Raw genomic sequence first — 17,824 nt, forward strand, 5'->3', positions numbered from 1 at the left:
GAGGCTGCTCCTCCACAGTGCCAGGCAGAGAAAAACACTCTCTGCTTCTGAGTGATTTATAAAAAGTAGGGCAGCAGAAGAGTAGCTTTGGAGAAACTGAAGAACAGCTGAGCTGCAGCTACAGCAAGAAGCACTGGCAGGTCAAGCCCAGGCTGCAGGGCTCTGTGTCCTCCTTCTGAGCCCTGCATCATGTCCACCCCTGCTGCCACCCAGTCCCATGTCACTGGGACGGAGATAGAGGTGGCTTCTGGAGAGGTAGCTGAGACTGGGAACTCACCTTTGCTAGGAGGAATGACATCTTCTTCACCCCAGCATATTTACATCAGCCAGCAGGTAAGTAGATGGAGTACGAAGCCCTTGCCAGCCTTCATGGAAAAAGCCTGCCCCTGAGGCAAGACACCAGTTTAAAGCATCAACATACACAGACTTACACTGTGATGACTTCAGCTCCTCCCCTTGTTACAAGGTATGAGACAATGAAAGACAAGAGGTATATTTAGCTAACACAATTTAGCCAACAATTGTGCATATTCACAGTCAAGTTAGGAAAAATAACCACTGAAGCTGCCTTAGAGATCAACAGAGAGAATGAGGCTGTCAGAAAAGCAAGTGCAGTCTAGCCAAGGCAGGAAGCACCTGTGCTACTGTACAGGCACTGATGACAAGAGCATCATACAAAAAAAATTCTGGTCACCCGCACTTAAAAATTATAAACTCAAATGAACAGGTGCAGAAAGGGCCTGGGGGAAACACAGAACTTACCAAACGAGAAGAAACTTAAGACCCTGGCTTGTTTAGCCAAGCCAAATGTAGGCAGAGAGCAGATAGGATTGCTCTCTAAATATATCACAGGAGACAAACAAAACTGCTGAAGCAAAAGGATAATGCTGGCACAACAACAAGAGAATAAATGCACTGTGAATGCATTTAGGTTGAAAATTGAGGGTGGGGGGTGGTGTGGTGTCAACCATCAGAACAGGAAGCTTTCCCAGCTGCAATGGCAGATTCTGATTTTAGGTTTTTATCAGTGGTTATAGGACACAGCGCTCACAGATTGCCAGGAGGTCCCCTATGCTCCTGTTTTTTGTTCCAGCTAGTAATTAGCATGGACATTATTCAGATGGCTCCTTTCTTCCAACAGACTTCGTTGAGGATCACTCCAGTTGGAGAACCTAGGTTAAGCATGCAGTGCTCCTCTGCCCTCTCATTCTGTAAAACCTCTTCACCAGTAATGACTTCCAGGGTACAGGTCAGTGGAAGAGAGTTGTGTGGCTGCACATGGATAAAGCGAGAGCATGAGAGCAGGAATGCGGGTGTTGCAGTTAGCAACATAAAATACAGTTGAGGTGCCTCTGCCCAAAGGCACCTGATGCCCCGCGCTATTAGTGGGAAAGGCTGCTCTGTGCCCACCTTGTTGGATTCAGGGGAGAGATGCTCTAAGCCCTTCTCTGCTACAGTGTAAGAAAAGTAACCGTATCACCACTGGTTATCAGTAAAGCATCATTCTTCATCCTGAAATTGCTGCCCAGTGTGCTACAGCACAACACAATGCTCAAACCATGGACCTTTACATTATGGAATATGTATGATGGCAGAAGGGTGGGGGAGGGAACAGCCCAAACCAAAATGCATTTCAGGGGTTAATTTTTTGTACATCTATCAAATACAAGAGCTTCGTAAAGACTAAATTACCTTCTTCAGACATTGCACAACCGGTGATACGAGGTCTGACACCGCCCCCCCCCCCCCCCCGCGCTGGACCGAACAGAGCACCGCGCACACGAGAAATACCGACACCCCCCCCCGCCCCGCAGCTGCCCCCCCCCTCCCCCCCCCCCCCCCGCTCCCGGACAAGCCCCCCTCCCTCGGGCCGCCCCCGCCGCCCCGCCGCCCCTTACCGGCCGCCCGCACCGCTCCGCTGTTTACCGCCGGGCGGCGGGGCGGGATCTCGGCGCTGCCCGCCTCCACCGGGCCCGCCCGGGAGTCGGCGTCCTCCGCTTGAGAGTGCTTGACGTTTCCTCTAAGTTTCCTCTAGAAACATCCTTGATAGGATGCAAAGCTTGGGAATTCGATGGTTCCCCAAAACCAGAATACTGCATGGAAAGCGCTATCACCTCAGATCCATCCTCCTGCTTTAAGAGGTCCAGGAATAACATACACATCTGGTTATAAATGCCTTTCATCAATTAGCAGAGCGGCAAGGAATCAATCATCCCAATATTCTCTCTTTATTTAAAAAAAAATTACAAAATCAGGAGTGACGTAGGACAGACATCACTGCCAGCTGATGTGTTTCAAATGCTGATCTTGTCAAACCACTGAAATATTTGTATCTGGCGCAAGCTCACCAACAGCTCTATTATCCCCTGCACGTCCTATATAGAGCACTTGCAAATCCCCTTCAGCCAGAAGGTGAGTGCTTTGCATGTAAACCTAAGAGAAGAGTGACACAGTCTCCGAGTTGCCTTGCCCTGTCAGCAAAAGGTCTGCTGCCTCTGCTGCTCTGCATTATATTCTGCTGCATTACACCCTAGGAACAGCTTTGCTAGGACTCTCAGTCCACAGACCAGTCTGGGTATTGTGGGGCTGTCTGCTTACTTGCATAAATTCTCCTTTTCCCTCTAGCCCCGGGGAGGCTGACTGTGAAAGACATAATCCTCATCAGAAAGCCATGATTGTCTCTGCAAAGTGAGTGGTAAATCAGAGGGCGGTGACAAGCACTATCTATCACACCAGTTTCCTCAGTCAGGGTGCAGGCTCTTATTTTACTTGGGTATCTCCTTGCAGGGGAGATCACTGGATTAGAATTTGCTCTTTCCCTAGCAAGCACCTCCTGGCCACTGAAGTCTGGATCCAGTCCCAGCCCTAGTTTTGCACTGACTGTACTGAAATTCTATACTACAGTTTGTAACATGCTGCCCGAAGCAGCAGGTGCAACAGGCTGGTTTTTTTCTGGGCTGAGTTCAACCCAGGGAGATGAAACCTTCTATTAGAGCTTAAACAACCTTACACAGTAACTGCTGAAACTGGGACCACAGGCAGCAAGGTGCTATATGCATACCGGATGAAGGGATTCAAAACAGAGAGCTCCAAATAAATACCAGATGGTTGCTGTGCGAAAAAATCCGATTCAAAACAAGGAAGGATCTAAATTTGTATAAAAGAGCCAAAAAAAAAAAACCCCAACCAACCAACCAGCCAACACTGCTTCATCCCCTGCACAAAAAAAGCTCCATTTAGACAGCTCAGCAGTGCTGGCAGGACAGAATTTCACGCTGCCACACTGGCCTTCCACCCAGTAACCCCACTGATTATGGAGCTGGTGTAACAAAACAGGGAGCAAATCCCAGTCCCTCAAGATCACCATGTCTTTGGCTGTGTCTGTGCATCTTAGGTCCCTCTGCTGGCAGGCAGACTGATAGGATTTTCAGTTCTCTGCAAGTCATGATTGACAGGTGAACTGTTCCCAAATAAGATACTAGCCAGCACAGAGAAGCAGCGTGGAGCCTCCTGAGCCCTCGCTGAGTTCCTTTGAAACTTGACCACAGCACTCGTCAGGGAGGGTGAGGGAGCCACCAGGTCATGCTTCATCCCTCACACTGAGCGACAGCACTGGTGCAGTGAAGGGCAGGACACCCTGCACTCGCTGTGACATAGCATCTCTGCCTCTGATAACTGCCTGTGTGATATCCATCAAGTCAGATGTGCCAGTGCCTCGGCCTGTTATGGTGGGAGAGACACCTGGTGCTGGCAGCTCACGTGAGCCCTAACCATGACACAGGCTTCTCAGGGCCAGATTTTATGGCTTGATCCATAAGGGAGCCTGAGCTGCTTCTGCCCTTATAAGTCTAAATTAAATGGCTGGCTACAAAACCTGTGAGGGCTCTGAAGACAATGATCGTTTACAAGAACAGATTTGCAATGCAGATAAAACAGGGCAGGCTGATGCATGTCAAGTCCTTGTCCCCTGACCAAGTAAGGTTTTCTCTGAACTTGCAGCACTTCCCGACTGCAGATGCCGGAAGAGGGTGGTGTTTGGGCACTGGCCATCTCTTGAGAAACTGGATTAACTGTTAGTGTGAAAGGAAGTTATTTCCAACTCATGCCTTCCAAAGTGCCTGTGTACAGTCAAAAGGCTACAGAATTACACATATTACAAAGATTGGGGGTTTGGGGGTTGTGTGGCTGGACCTAAGGCACAACTGGGGTCAATACTGTCACCCCAGCAATATGGCCCAGAGTAGATTCATGACAGAAACAAAGGCACATGAGTGAGAAAGACATCACCAATTCAGCCTTTTCCTCAGCCTGGATGTCTCCTTGCTCTGAGGTATGTTGTTAAAAGGAGAAAAAACCCCCCAAAACCAGCATTATGAACAATTTCGGGGAGCAAAGATGCCTCCTGCAGCATGTTCTCTCTTGTTCCAGGGAGGTCTTCTGGGATACCATACAACAGCTCTAATTCACCCTGCCTGCCTTCCGCAGCAGCAGCACACATCTTTGGAAGAGATGTTGGAGTCAGAGGGTGCCTGTGGGTGAAAAGAAAGGCCCAGCTCTTCGATTTTGTATCCTGGAGGGCAGAGCTCTGGGCAGCCACTGGCTCATTGCTTTGTAGAGAGCACAGCCTCCTCTGCTGACAGACCTTCGCTTTGCTTTGCTTTGTTGTTTTTTTGGGGGTTTTGGTTTGGTTTTGGTTTGTTTTTTTTGGTATTGGTTTGTGTTGGGTTTTTTTTTACTACAGTCCTTTGTGTTTATATTTCTCACTATTTGGTGAAAATGTTCCTGTTGTGGCAAAAGGTGATTTTGGCCTCATGTTTCTCCCAGACATAATGAGTGCTCCAAAGCCATGCTGATGGGAGAAGGCATAGCCGGAGCGGCGGGTGCTGGTCCGACGCAGTCGTCTCTTTGGTGAGGGTGGAGGTGGTCGCTTCTTGGCTTCTTTGATCTTGAGCAAGACCTGAAATCAGAAAATAAGATGGAAAAAGTAGGAAGTGCATCATTATTCACAAGCACAGTAAAGGAGGAGTAAAGAAAGGGAAACAGAAGCAGAGGTCCAAAGCCAAAAATGATTGACAAAACAGGAGGGTGGCAGGAGGGGTTGCAAAGCAGGAATTGAACTGGCAGAACAGGATGACAGCTTGGTAAAAGGAAAAGGCAGTCTTTTTCTAAAAGTCATTAATGGAAGTGTCATCTGTAAGTCATGGGAGGGGATGATTTCAGTGCATTGTTTCTCACATCTCTGTGATGCCTCATTTGGGGTATTACTGCAACTTTTTTAGGCAGTTTGGTCAAATAACCCAAAATGTGGAAGTCATTACACATTTGTAGCCAAAAGTCCAGAAAACAAACAAGGAAACAAGTGGCTTACTTAATCTAGAAAGAAGACTACTAAACATGATCTCTGATACATGGAAACTTTTTCTGGTGAACAGTGATCAATAGATTCTCATACTCTTTGGCAGAAGAGAGAGAAATAATGCACTTTATTTGCAGGTAGTGGGCTCTCTGCTTTCACATGGCCACCGAGATCATCTGCAGACAAGCATCTTTTCAGAAAGGGGCTGTCAAAAGCAGAAGGTCAGCTGTGACTGCCAGCAGCTCAGCAGAATCCCCAGCCACTGGATCCCTGTGCTTCTTGCTTGGGACAACGGCAACTGTAGGTACTTGGCCTCTCTAGATCTCAGCTCTGCATTTAAGTCCCTGTCATACTGTCAGGTGGGGATCTCCATACAGCACTCCTCTCTGGTGGCAATTCACTTCCCAGAGGACGTAGAAAAGTAAAGTAATTCTGCACTAGAGAGAGATGCTCAGCCCAAGTGCTGAGGCTGGGATTCTGGGTGATGGATGTGTTGGGCTTGTACTCAACTGAAGGGTATGCTCAGCCCATTCTTACACATCTGAACAGCCTCTTAGCTGTGCCCTGAGGACCTCCCTACTGAGCAGTCTTCTCTAGCACCCACCTACCCACTCTGCAAGGGCTGAGAATTCCTTTTCACTGGTTTCCCACAGTCCTGGAGCACCTCGGGAGCCTCACAGACACCCCGAGGATGAGGAGCACGGAGGTGCCTGCCCCCGGGGCTGTGCTCAGAGGCAGGCGTTTGTGGCAGCTCAGCGCAGAAAGAGGAAAGCAGCACCAGGTGGCAGCAGCATTTAGCAAATGCTCTTGTCTGAAAGCGAGCCCGGGAGCTGCGTTTATGCCGATAATCTTGAGGGGTCCGTTAGCTACAGCGAGTTGCGTGCTCTCTACCCACTCCATCTCTCCCAGCCTCTCCTCGCCACAGTGGCCTCATCTTCATATTCCTGGGGATGGCCGGACAGCTGTTTTCAGAGGGGGCATATAACCATTGGCTACAAAATCAAGTAAAATCTTAAGTAAAAAACCTCCCGAGTATGCCTGGGTGGAGGGTGAAGGGCTGTGGTCTGCCAGGCTAAAAACCGTATGGCAGCAGGGCAGGGAGAACGTACCAATCCTTTGCTACTGAGCCACAGCACTTAAACCCCACACCTAAAAATAGAACAGCTTCCTTGCTGCAGTGCAATTCTATCCACATCTAAATAATCTCAACCTTGATCCCAGCTGCAGATGAAGTGTGCCAACCCCCAAGTTCAATCCTCCTTCTCAAGGGACTAGGGGACAGATGGATGGCAGCACTTCCACCTACAGGGACACACACCCTGAGCAACGCCAAGCCCATGCAATAGGGCTCCACAGCAAGCTGAGGTGGTAGTAAGCAGGATTTCTGGTTTGATAAAGTATCTCCTTACTTTATCACTGGGAGTTGGCTTTAACTGAGCCTTCAGGAATCGAAAGCCAACGACAGGCAGCACACAGAGGGCAATGCTGAGGAAGATTGCTAGCCACACGTTTGGTTGGCTGAGGGTGTTTCTAGCTGTACCTGAAAAACAAAAGCATGATTAAAACTGCAACAGCAGCACCTCTCACCATCATTCACCTGAATCTTTCACTCTGTGATTCCAAAGCACTTGTCAAACAGAAGAAAATATAAAGCAGACACCATCTCCTACAGTGAAATCAACTTGCTGTAGAAAGGACAGCAACACCAATACCACTGAGACGAACAAAGAAAAATGCAATGTCCAGGCACAATGGCAGCAACAACTCAGGGAGAGAAGGATATCAGAGTGAATGCTTCATCTCTTTACAGAGTCATGTCACTGCAAAGGATTGGCATAAATGTTCAGGAGACCTCTTCAGCAGCAGTCCAGCCCTCTCACCTTTTGCCAGGACTCTAGTGGAAAAGGAGGAATACTATTTTCTTATTTTCCAGCACCATTTCCTGAGGCACATGGAGTACTGACTCCAACTGCCCAGCAGATGACAGCCCTTTACGAGAGGAGCATGTGTTGCTCTGGTGTCTGGATAGACAGAGTAGCCTAATTCGTGTATTGGCAGAGCAACTGCCATGTGCTGGCGTGACACTGCCACCTTCTTTGAAACCGAAGTGTTCACTACTGGCTTCTCCAAAACTGAAGGAATGTAAGATAGAACAAACAATCTGCAAAACCCTCATTACAGGGCTTAATGATGTTTTTGTTGGCAGTAAAGTTGCTGAATGTTTTCAGTTAGCCAAATTCTGCTGTAATACAACTCCACTGAAATTAAAGTAAACAAGTTGTCTGAGTTCAAACTAGAAACACTTCCCTTAAATTTTTTTTTCAGACCGAGACCTTATTAAGTGGCTCCTAGCTTTATGGCTAATTTGACCTGCTTAGTACCAACAGAGCAGCAGATAGAGATGTCCCTGACAAGTAAGTTACTACCTGTCTTTGGAAACTGAGCAGGCGCTGTCTTCTTTCACTCAGCATTTTTGATGCTAAAAGCTGCCTTACAGTGGATGTGACCATTTGCTAGGAAAACGTGTTGCAACAACTGACCTGCATCTCAGGAGTTTCTAAAATGGCCAAGCACCTTGCTATTGCAGTGAAGATGGGCTTCACAATTCATCCAGAAATACAGGCACTGATTAATACATCAGTCTGAGACTTGAAACAAAAAGCATTTGGATTTCAGAAGTAGAGTCTTAAAGCAATGCTATATCAATATTGGCTATGGATGCACAGAGCTATTGAAAACACGTGAATTAACTTTGCTAAGCTTTCATCTTCCCTCCAGTCAAAGTCTAAGGAGATGGACTCATTTTTATGTTATCCTTCACTGTTCACACGTGTTCAGAAATCCGCTATGTAGAGTAACTCCAAAGACTTGGTCATCCCTGGAATTCTTTTTGTTGGGAATTTGCAATTTAACCTAGCTGAAGGCTCACCATAATCACATGGCATTTTTCTCATGTCTGACTGGATTTTATACTTCTATGCTTTCCTATACCGATGTGTTAATTTATTTACAAAGGGACATGCATCCCTCTGCAAACAAAATGCTCCTAGACATCTGTAAGGACTGGATACTTGGAAACAGAATATGAAAGAGCAGCAGAAAGCATTCCAGCTAGCTCAGTCCATTTATTCAAAGGACCATTCTTTTGGCTACCTGTGAATGTGCATTATTAGGCAAGGAAGTGAACCTGGCACACTTTCACCTGGGTGGATGAGATTCAAAATAAGCATTCCCAGATGCCCTCAGAAATACCCTAGCATTTCTTGTAGAAAACATAGTCTGTTATTGCCTCTAGAGAGGCAATAACATGTACTAGAAATACATTTAAGTCCTGCAGTATGCCCATTTTGAGTGCAATCCAGATTTGTCCTGGGGCTTACCAATGAAGGGAAAGGAGGCTGTGAAGATCAGGTACATGCCATCACTATACATGGTGAAGGTGATAGCAAAGTAAACAGAAAGGCTGCCCCAGATGAAGAACTGGTTCACAACTGTCCAGTAAGAGGTGTCCAAGCCAATCTGAAAGAATGGAGCAATACAGCTGTTGTCAGTGCCTTAATTATTTAGCAGATCTGTGCTGAACACAGCTTGGTACCCCTGCCCCTGAGGCCATTATTCATTCAAGTCTCCAGAAGCAACAAGCCACAGATCAGGATGCTGGGAGACCATGCAAGGCCAGCATTGACCAGTGGCCAGTACTGGAGACAGAATGCTAAGTTAAAATGAGCCATGGTTATGTCCCCACCCCCAGGCTGTGTTCTAGCACTGAAAGTTAGGGGAAAGAGCCTACAAGACCTCAGACAGCAGAAAACATTATCTAGGGAGGTGTGATTGGTTTTCTTTTAAGAAATTTCTCTCACCTGGCTAGTACCATCTGAATTTTGTACCACCCAAGTCTTGGCTATTTCTTCCAGCAAGTGCAGGCCTGGCATCAAGCATGGGACCTGGCTAAAGGGACAGGCCCATAATGGACACCCTATATGCAACTTCCTGATAGCAGACAGATAGTCCTGTGCTTCAAACCCTTCCCATAAAACTGCAACGAGTCGTCCTCTATTCACAGCCTTAACTGTTTTGTCTGCTATGACTGCAATCTTCCCAAGACAAGAACAGCTTTCCTGTCACCCTGATCTTTCATAACATACGAATCTGTTGTTCTGTTGAACCGGGGAAAGTAATCTGGTATCAAGAGACTTTTTTTTTTTTTTTTTTCCCCAAGAATGCAAGATACAGCAGAAAATACAGTGCTATCAAGATCCCAAGTGGCCCTCCAGACGCTGTCTTCATAAAACAATGACTAATTCTGAAAAATATTACCTGGGATGCCTTACCTGTACAGACACCACGATCAGTAAGCAGGTCTGGGCCATCAGTGCAAAGGACTGGTAGTCAGCCACGGCCTTCCCATCGCTTCTTATGGTATTGTACATGGCCCCGTAGGGGATGAAGAAGAGAATGAGAGAACTGTAGATCCCTTGCAACATGCACGTGACAAACACCATTTTGTTAAAATAGAGGTTTTGCTGGCCAGGCACATATAGCTGAGGAAACAGCATGCTCCAACGATCATCCACATCCTGAAAGTAGAGAGGAGGTGGTCAGATTTTCTGGCAGCTGTCCAACTGACCACACAAGATGACTCAGTGTTGCCATGTCCCTGTGACATGCATCTCCATGAGAAAAGGCTTAGTGCACAATTCACTCAATTGTGCTGACTAGCATGCCACATCCCAGGGTCACCTGGAAATATTTTCCGTGTTGAATTTCATGGAATTCAATCGGGTTGAATTTTCTTGTGTGGAGAAAACTGACAGGTGCTGCAAGGAAAATGAAGGGATGCTTCATCTTAAGCAGACTGCATGGTCTGCTCTCCAGAGACTTGCCTGGAAGCTAAGGGATAGAAAATACCTCCCCTGGGGCCACACACAGGCAAGGGTACATGACTTGGACCCCTTAAGTGTCCAGAGCTGAACACTGTGAACCACTGCAGAGTAACAAGTTCCTAGTTACTTAACTTGTAAAAGGCATATATGAGCAGCTTTGTTGCTTCTATGTCTTGCCAAACAGTAATAACAGGGTAGAAATGTGTGTGTTAAATTACTGCAGAAAGATTTCCACTAAAAAAGGGTGAACCTGGAAAACCTGGCTTCAGAGATCTAGCTCATTCATTGTTTTGTGTCATCGTTAAAATGTCACTTGTCAGGCTTCAAGAACAAGTTACTACTGCTTCAAGTACGACGTTACTACTTCAGGAGAGTGTTGCAATGGCAGTTTTTACTGTAGTCAATATCCTAACCTGAAAGTCTGCTCACACACTGAAAACCACAGGCCAAATCAGGACAATACACCATCTCCTCCCTGGTGCATCCTTTTTTTTTGTGCTCTCAGGTCTTACTGGCAGGAAACTATTTCAGGAGCTAACACAACAGCTAGCCAAAAAGCCAGCTGCTTTTGCTTCATGAAACCAGCTCAAAGCACCTGGAGATAAATCACCTATAAAAAAAAATCCAAGTGTTGATAAAAGCAGTACCTGATCGAAGAGGCTCATTCCTAGCACCGGCAGGGAGGTATATACCAAATTGTAAAGTGTAATGAACCACTCATCATAGACAGTCTAAAAAAAAACACCAACAGACCGTGAAGTTAGCAAAAAGCTGCCTTTCCCATCTCTTCCAAAGTGTGCACAATCAAATGCTGGAACATCTTGGTTTGAGGTGCTGTGACCAAAAGTGTAAGGTGACTCAAGCTCAGCACCCCTAAACAGCTACGGGAATACATGAGGAAGGACCATGTTATGGACCTGTTTGCTCAACATCCACTGCTGGCTGCAGCCAGAGCAGGACCCCCCGGCACTGTGCAGCAGGCAGGGGTGGATGGCAGCTGCCTTGCCTGCAGATGTGCACCCTCAGCCCCGTGCTAACACTTGCATGCTACCTGCGCTACCTAGGGACTGGATTTTGTTGGAGTTTTGTTTGTCTTTAACACCAGTTTTCTTGCTGCAGATTTGCTCCTCTTGCAAACTACTGAAGCACGCAGGCATCCTGGGGTTAAACAGTTTGCTTCAAATGTGCTAACAGGGCAAGCACAGGTCTTACACAGGTACTTGCCAAACTAGTCAGGCCTCAGTGTAATCTGCATCTGTGTTTGATGGCTGTATTTGAAAATGCCACGAGGGAGCTATGTTCTTCATAATGCACCTAAATGTATTCAGGCATCTGTCCTCTACCAGCAGCACAATGAAGGCAGCAGTATCTGCTTTATGTTCATACAGCTGAGGAAGACAGACCTGTGTGCTGTTCTGTGAGGTGCGGGGAATAGCTTAGTTTATTTCCTTTTAAAAATGCTTCCAGATACTTTGCTTGAAAATGCTAGGCATGACTGTGAGAAAACAGAAGCTGGACCTACCTGGGCTGAGAAGCCAGAGAAGAAGCCATACCAGAAGTGCACTAGCGTGAAGGCAAAATTCTTATAGAAGAAGTATTTGAGGAACTTGCACATGCGGATGTAGGACCACCGGCCGTGGACCAAGAGCAGGCGCTGCAGGTAACGGAACTGTGCAAAGGAGAAGTCACTGGACAGGACTGCCTGCATCCCCTCCTGGCCGCTGATACCAACCCCAATGTGGGCAGCTGCAATGAGAACGTTATTGATCATGTCATTACACGGAGAGTTGTGGTTACCCCATTTTTTACATGAGTGCCCTGCACTGGGACACAGTTAGTTCCCTCCCAGCCTTCATAAAAAGTCATATGTAAAGTTATTTTTAAAAAAATAAAAATATTTTTGGGCACTAATTCTTTCATCAGCATTATGATTTTGGCTGTGGTGATACATTTCCAGTAACTAGGCTTTTATTATCTGAATAAAATTACAACCTCAGTGACAATTAATGTTTTCTTTCTGAATGTTTTCATAAAGTATAAATACTGCAGTTCATAATAACAGCTTCTGTTTTGAAAAAATCACTTTAATTTATATTGACATGTGACTTGTATTTACATTCATGCATGTCCTTCCAGCAGTCTTAAAACATCACTCCAGACAAGCAAAATCTTCCAACCCCTTACAGATTTCTCAGACACACCGCTACAAGGCAGACTGCAGCCTTTTTACATTTCCTAGGCTTTATTAGTTCAATCAAATAATTAGATAGAAGAGTCATGTCTTTTTTAATAGTAACTTGGGTTTATTAAACATGGACATAAGTTTAATGTGACAGCTAATTATACAGCTTTAATTAATGAGAACAATCTTGGTGGCTGGAGGTTGGTTAGATTCTGAGGTTTCTATGGAAGAGTGAGTTGATAAAATCCCAAAGTCCCAAGCCTCCCATGGGGGGAGCGGGTTAGTTTCTAATTATCATGTACACTTTAACTTTTCTTATCCTTTCTTTACTGACTGCCTGACCTACCTCCCTTGAAGCTCCCTACTTAGCCTTTTCCTTCTTAATTAAAAGGCTCCAGTTAATCAATTCCTCCAAATTAACACAAGGAAAATTAGCAATAGGCCCTTCTGAATAATCTTAATTTAATTATAGCTAGTTAGGGGACTTTTTTTCATAAATTCACTGAAGTAATGCAGCATCAAATGATGCTCAAGGACGAAGGGACCTAGAAGCCTGTGATTTATAACCCAAGGGAGATAATTAACAAATGGTGCTACCACATGGAAATGGTAAAAAAAAAATCATGTAACATTACACAGATTATTTACAGGCATGAAGATTTTCTTTTGGCATTGCAGACAGGCTGAAACAAACTTGTTTGTTCTTTGTATTGCCCTTGTGATGGTGGCCATGCAGAGACACAGGTGGACATGTCACAGCCTTGGTGGGCTTTCCACAGAAACACAGCACCACAGCATCGTCAGGGTTGGAGGGCACCTCTGGAGATCATCCAGACCAACCCCCTGCTAAAGCAGGGTCTCATAGAGCAGGTTGCACAGAGTCGCATCCAGGCAGGTTTTGAATGTCTCCAGAGCAGGAGATGCCACAACCACTCTGGGCAGCCTGTTCCAGGGCTCTGTCACCCTCAAGGTGAAGAAGTTCTTCCCCAGATTCAGATGGAGCTTCCTGTGCTGCAGTTTGTGCCCAGTGCCCCTTGTCCTGTCGCTGGGCACCACTGAGAAGAGCCTGGCCCCGTCCTCTGGACATTCACCCTTAAGATACTTGTAGACATTGGTAAGATCCCCTCTCAGCCTTCCCAGGCTAAAGAGGCCCAGCTCCCTCAGCCTTTCCTCACCGGGCAGATGCTCCAGTCCCCTGATGGTCTTTGCAGCCCCCACCGGACCCTCCCCAGCAGTTCCCAGTCCCCCCTGAACTGGGGAGCCCAGCACTGGGCACAGCACTGCAGGTGGGACCTCACCAGGGCAGAGCAGAGGGGGAGGATCCCCCCTCGACCTGCTGGCCCCGCTCCTCCTCATGCCCCCCAGGGTCCCACTGGCCTGCTTGGCCACCGGGGCACACAGCTGGCCCACGGGCAACTGGCTGCCCAGCAGCACTCCCAGGTCCTTCTCCGCAGAGCTGCCCCCCAGCAGGTCACCCCAGCCTGTGCTGGTGCCTGGGGCTGTCCCTCCCCAGGGGCAGGACCCTACACGTGCCGCTGTGGAACTTCATGAGGTTCCTCTGCCCGACTCTCCAGCCCGTCCAGGTCTCTCTGAACGGCAGCGCAGCCTCCTGGTGTGTCAGCCGCTCCTCCCAGTTCTGCATCATCAGCAAACTTGCTGAGGGTGCGCTCAGTCCCTTCGTCCAGGTCAATGGTGAATGAGTTGAACGGGACCGGGCCCAGCACCGACCCCTGGGAGCACCGCGAGCTACAGGCCTCCAGCTGGACTCTGCGCCGCTGATCACAACCCCTGAGCCCTGCTGTTCCGCCAGCTCTCGATCCACCTCACTGTCCACTCATCTAGTCCACACTGCCTGAGCTTATGTGTCAGGATCTTACGGGAGACAGTGTCAAAAGCCTTGCTGAGGTCAAGGCAGACAACATCCACCACCGCTCTCTCCTCATCTACCCAGCCAGTCATTCCATCAGAGAAGGCTATCGGGTTGGCCAGGCATGATTTCCCCGTGGTGAACCCATGCTGACTCTTCCTGATGATTTTGTCTATTCTGAGGTAGAAACAAAGAAATGGGCAATAAGTGCAACCTTAGCTTCTTGCGATCCTGGTGGTGGAAGCACAGCAAAAGGCCTCCTGTCTGTCCTAGAAGGCAGCAGACACAAGCAGGTTATAGTGACAGCACTCTGTAGAAACCTGCCAAATCCTGGGGCACAGCCACTTGCTGCCACAAAGAGGGTGGCACAGAAGGCACCTCAGGTATGTGTTCCTGCTGCTAAGCCACCCACCTCAGAAAGCAAATACATCAGTGAGTCAGTTTGCTAAAGCACGCTGGCTGCTGGCCATCACTCACTTTTGATCATGCTGACATCATTGGCGCCATCTCCGATTGCCAGGGTCACAGCCTTCTTGTACTTCTTCACCAGCTCCACCACCTGGGCCTTCTGCAGCGGGGTCACCCGGCAGCAGATCACCACTTTGCACATGCAGGCAGTTCTCACCAGCTCCAGCTCCAGATTCCCTTCTAGCGCATAAGCCTGAGAAGAAGGGGCAAAGGGGGCATTCGGGTCAGACTCAGAGCAACTCGTGGCCTGACAAAGAGGGTGCAGCGGGAAGGAAAGGGGAACTGAGCAAATTCTTCCATTCGGCAGAAGGAAGGTACAAGATACTTAGTCGCAGGGAGCATCCACACCGCACAGCATATGCCACCCAGTGTACACCTACAAGCTTGCACCTTGGGTGCACCACAGCTGGATATGCACAGCTGTTCTGGTTGACGTAACGTGACAGTGCGGCAGAAATGTCAAACAACAGGAGCACTAAACTAAGGAAGCTGCTGCTGGGCCTGAGGCAACCCTGTGTGTCTCCATGTGAGAGTCTCTGCTCATCCCTCTTGGTTTATTTTTCAAGGTCTGGGAGATATGTGTATAAATAGAAGATATTTCAATTTTGGAGTACTTAATTAAAAAAAAACATGGAAAAAGCTGAGCTCAGGTGGGCATGACAAAGCAAAACACAAAGCCAGGGAGAAGGCAACTTTGCTCTGAGTGCTGACCTTTTAAATCAGTCATCTGCGTTATTTCTGTTTGGGAAGTACAGAAATAATTGGATGTCTGGTCACCCCTCCAGATCTGCGTGAGGATGACAGAGTAGCGTTAGCTTTTCATGTTTATTTCAGATCATGCTTTTTGGCTCTGTTCTTTGGTATCTCTTCTCAGTAGATATCCGTGGAAGGAATTTAAAGGGCTCTCCCCTACTCAAAGCCACTGCAGCAGGCCCACTGCCCTTTCTGCGTAAGACAGACAATCCTTAGGCCAGATATACTTTATTCCAAAACAGAGAGCTGTGAGGCACCAGCAACTCCTCTTCCCTCCTGTCAGTGGCAAGCAGGCTTGCTCAACAAGAGACCTTTTCATGGTTTAGCTTTAGTACCATCTGCTCAGTGTGGCTGGAGATGGCTTTTGCCACAACATCCTCACTGCGCAGCACTAGCAAAATGTTATCACGTAGTACTAATGGTACTGCACACAAATCAGCTACTGTGGTGATGCCATTACAGGTGCTGATGTGCTTCTGTTCACTCACTTTGTTCAAGCAAGAGCACATGTGTGCGTAGCCCCAGTGCTGCTATCCCAGTCATTTGCACATAGGGATACAGCACTGAACAGATGCTGTGCTTGACTGGGACGGTATCAGCACTATTACCATTGTCCAAGCTGTAGGTTCATAGAAATAAATAAATACAGTTTTGTCCACATCTGTCCTTGTTGTCCACATCTAGGAGAGAACCCTGGTCTTGGTGAGACCAGCTGTGTCCACTCTGCTGCAGGCTATGTGAACTGACTGCTCCCACAGAGCCCAGATGTGAATTTATTTGTCTGGGACATCTCCTTGCCAGTGTGTGGGTAAATGTGTGGGTTTCCAGGAATAACAAGAAAGCTTTGTCACTGCTCCCAGTGGTGCTTTATAGCACCGCACTCAGGGTGTGTGCTGCAGGCTGAAGGAACAGAGGAGGAACAGGCATGGGCTTGTGGCAGGCCAGGATGTCAGAGGAGTCGCCAATGCAGATACGCTGAACTCGACAGAGTTCTTGTCTCTTTTGCATTGAGGATGTGAAGGGAATTAAGGCCCTGGAGTTAAAGAGGGAGTGACTGTAAAAGAGGGAGAGAGGGTACTTGACAATGTAGACACTGCCTGAAGGTGTCCCGTCTAGTCCAGGGCCCGTCCATATACATGGCACACAAGCCAAGAATGGAGCAAAATGAGATTTTTTTAAATAGCCATTTGCCAGGCTGGTATAGAGCTGGGAGTTCAATTTGCTGGACTGCTGTCAAGAGAGGCAGCAACCACAGGGAACAGAAGCATCTGGTCCCTGAAAGGCAGCACCTCCCAGCTCTTTCCACATCTACCTATTTGCTTCCTCTGCAATCTGGGAAAGCAAAACACAATAGACAAATAAACCTGATCTAGATAAAGCCTTCCTTCCAGACAGGTTGAAATGTATCTAAATTGTTTTTTTTTTCTCTAAACTGCTCTAAAAGATTTCCAAGGATGGAAAACCTATTCCAGTGCTTCACTGTTCTCACTAGGAAGATATTTCACCCCAAACTCTCTTATCTCAGTTTAATTCCATTACTAAGTTTACCTATTATTATTTGAAGAGCATCACCTAGACTGATCAGTATTCTTCAGGCTCTCTCACTTCCCCCTTACACTTTCCAGATCACGCATGACTACTCTTACAATTTTATTTTTACTCTCCCTAGTTGGTCTACATTTTCTCAAAGAAAATGGCCCAAATAAGCTGAATTATTTCAGGTAACACTTTACCGATGCCAAATGAAACAGGAGGCTTTCTTCGCAAGTCTTACAGATGATGCTTTTACATACATATCTCTGATTTTGTGTGTGTGTAGTTGATTATGTGAAAGTGGAGAACAAAGCTTTTGTTCTTACTGAATTGCATTCTCCATTTTTCCAAAGTATTTCTGCAATTTCTTAAAATTGGTTTCAGATCTGATCTTGAACTCCTGTAGTTTCTCCCAGCCTGGTGTATCTGCTCTCTTTTTAAGCAGTTAATGCAAACACTGAATATCAAATAGATGTGGGATAGCCCTTTGCAGATGCTATTAACTGTTGTTTTAAGTGAGCCTTTTAAAAGCCATACTTTCCAAGCAGTCTTTCATTTGTCGCTTAGCAGTTTTATCAGACTGTATTACTTTAGTTTGCTTGGAAGAACATCATGGGAGAGAGCACTAAACAATTTATTAGTTAGGTTATAAGATATATATCCTGTAAGTTAAATATATCTGTTATCAGCTGTATTTAGCAGAACATGTTCTTGGAATATTGAAAACCTTGTCTGATGTGATCTTAGCTTCTTGCCATAAACTGACTGCTTATTTTTCCAGT

The 17,824-nt window shown here is 46.9% G+C and overlaps 2 protein-coding genes across 10 annotated transcripts in view; both read right to left on the minus strand.

The window, feature by feature from the left end:
* RUSC2 (RUN and SH3 domain containing 2) overlaps positions 1–2,065 on the minus strand; it is a 62,895-nt gene extending 60,830 nt beyond the window's left edge. For 6 of the 7 annotated variants that reach the window (XM_056324273.1, XM_056324277.1, XM_056324279.1 and 3 more), the window contains exon 1: positions 1,899–2,065. The gene's annotated coding sequence lies outside the window, so the exon portion shown is untranslated. Of the gene's footprint in view, positions 1–277; positions 787–1,898 lie in introns of those variants that run through there. The other variant, XM_056324272.1, reaches the window with a different exon arrangement.
* Positions 2,066–2,205: 140 nt separating this feature from the next.
* Positions 2,206–17,824, minus strand: part of LOC130142407 (phospholipid-transporting ATPase ID-like) — an 86,546-nt gene continuing 70,927 nt past the window's right edge. For all 3 annotated transcript variants that reach the window (XM_056324282.1, XM_056324283.1, XM_056324281.1), the window contains exons 22-28: positions 14,766–14,949; positions 11,762–11,985; positions 10,887–10,970; positions 9,688–9,933; positions 8,737–8,875; positions 6,766–6,896; positions 2,206–4,957 (exon numbers count right to left, since the gene is read on the minus strand). In XM_056324282.1, the coding sequence (XP_056180257.1) occupies positions 4,736–4,957; positions 6,766–6,896; positions 8,737–8,875; positions 9,688–9,933; positions 10,887–10,970; positions 11,762–11,985; positions 14,766–14,949 (1,230 nt within the window). In that variant the 3' untranslated portion in view covers positions 2,206–4,735. The remainder of the gene's footprint in view (positions 4,958–6,765; positions 6,897–8,736; positions 8,876–9,687; positions 9,934–10,886; positions 10,971–11,761; positions 11,986–14,765; positions 14,950–17,824) is intronic.

Source organism: Falco biarmicus, chromosome Z (assembly GCF_023638135.1).
Source record: "Falco biarmicus isolate bFalBia1 chromosome Z, bFalBia1.pri, whole genome shotgun sequence".
NCBI lineage: Eukaryota > Metazoa > Chordata > Aves > Falconiformes > Falconidae > Falco > Falco biarmicus.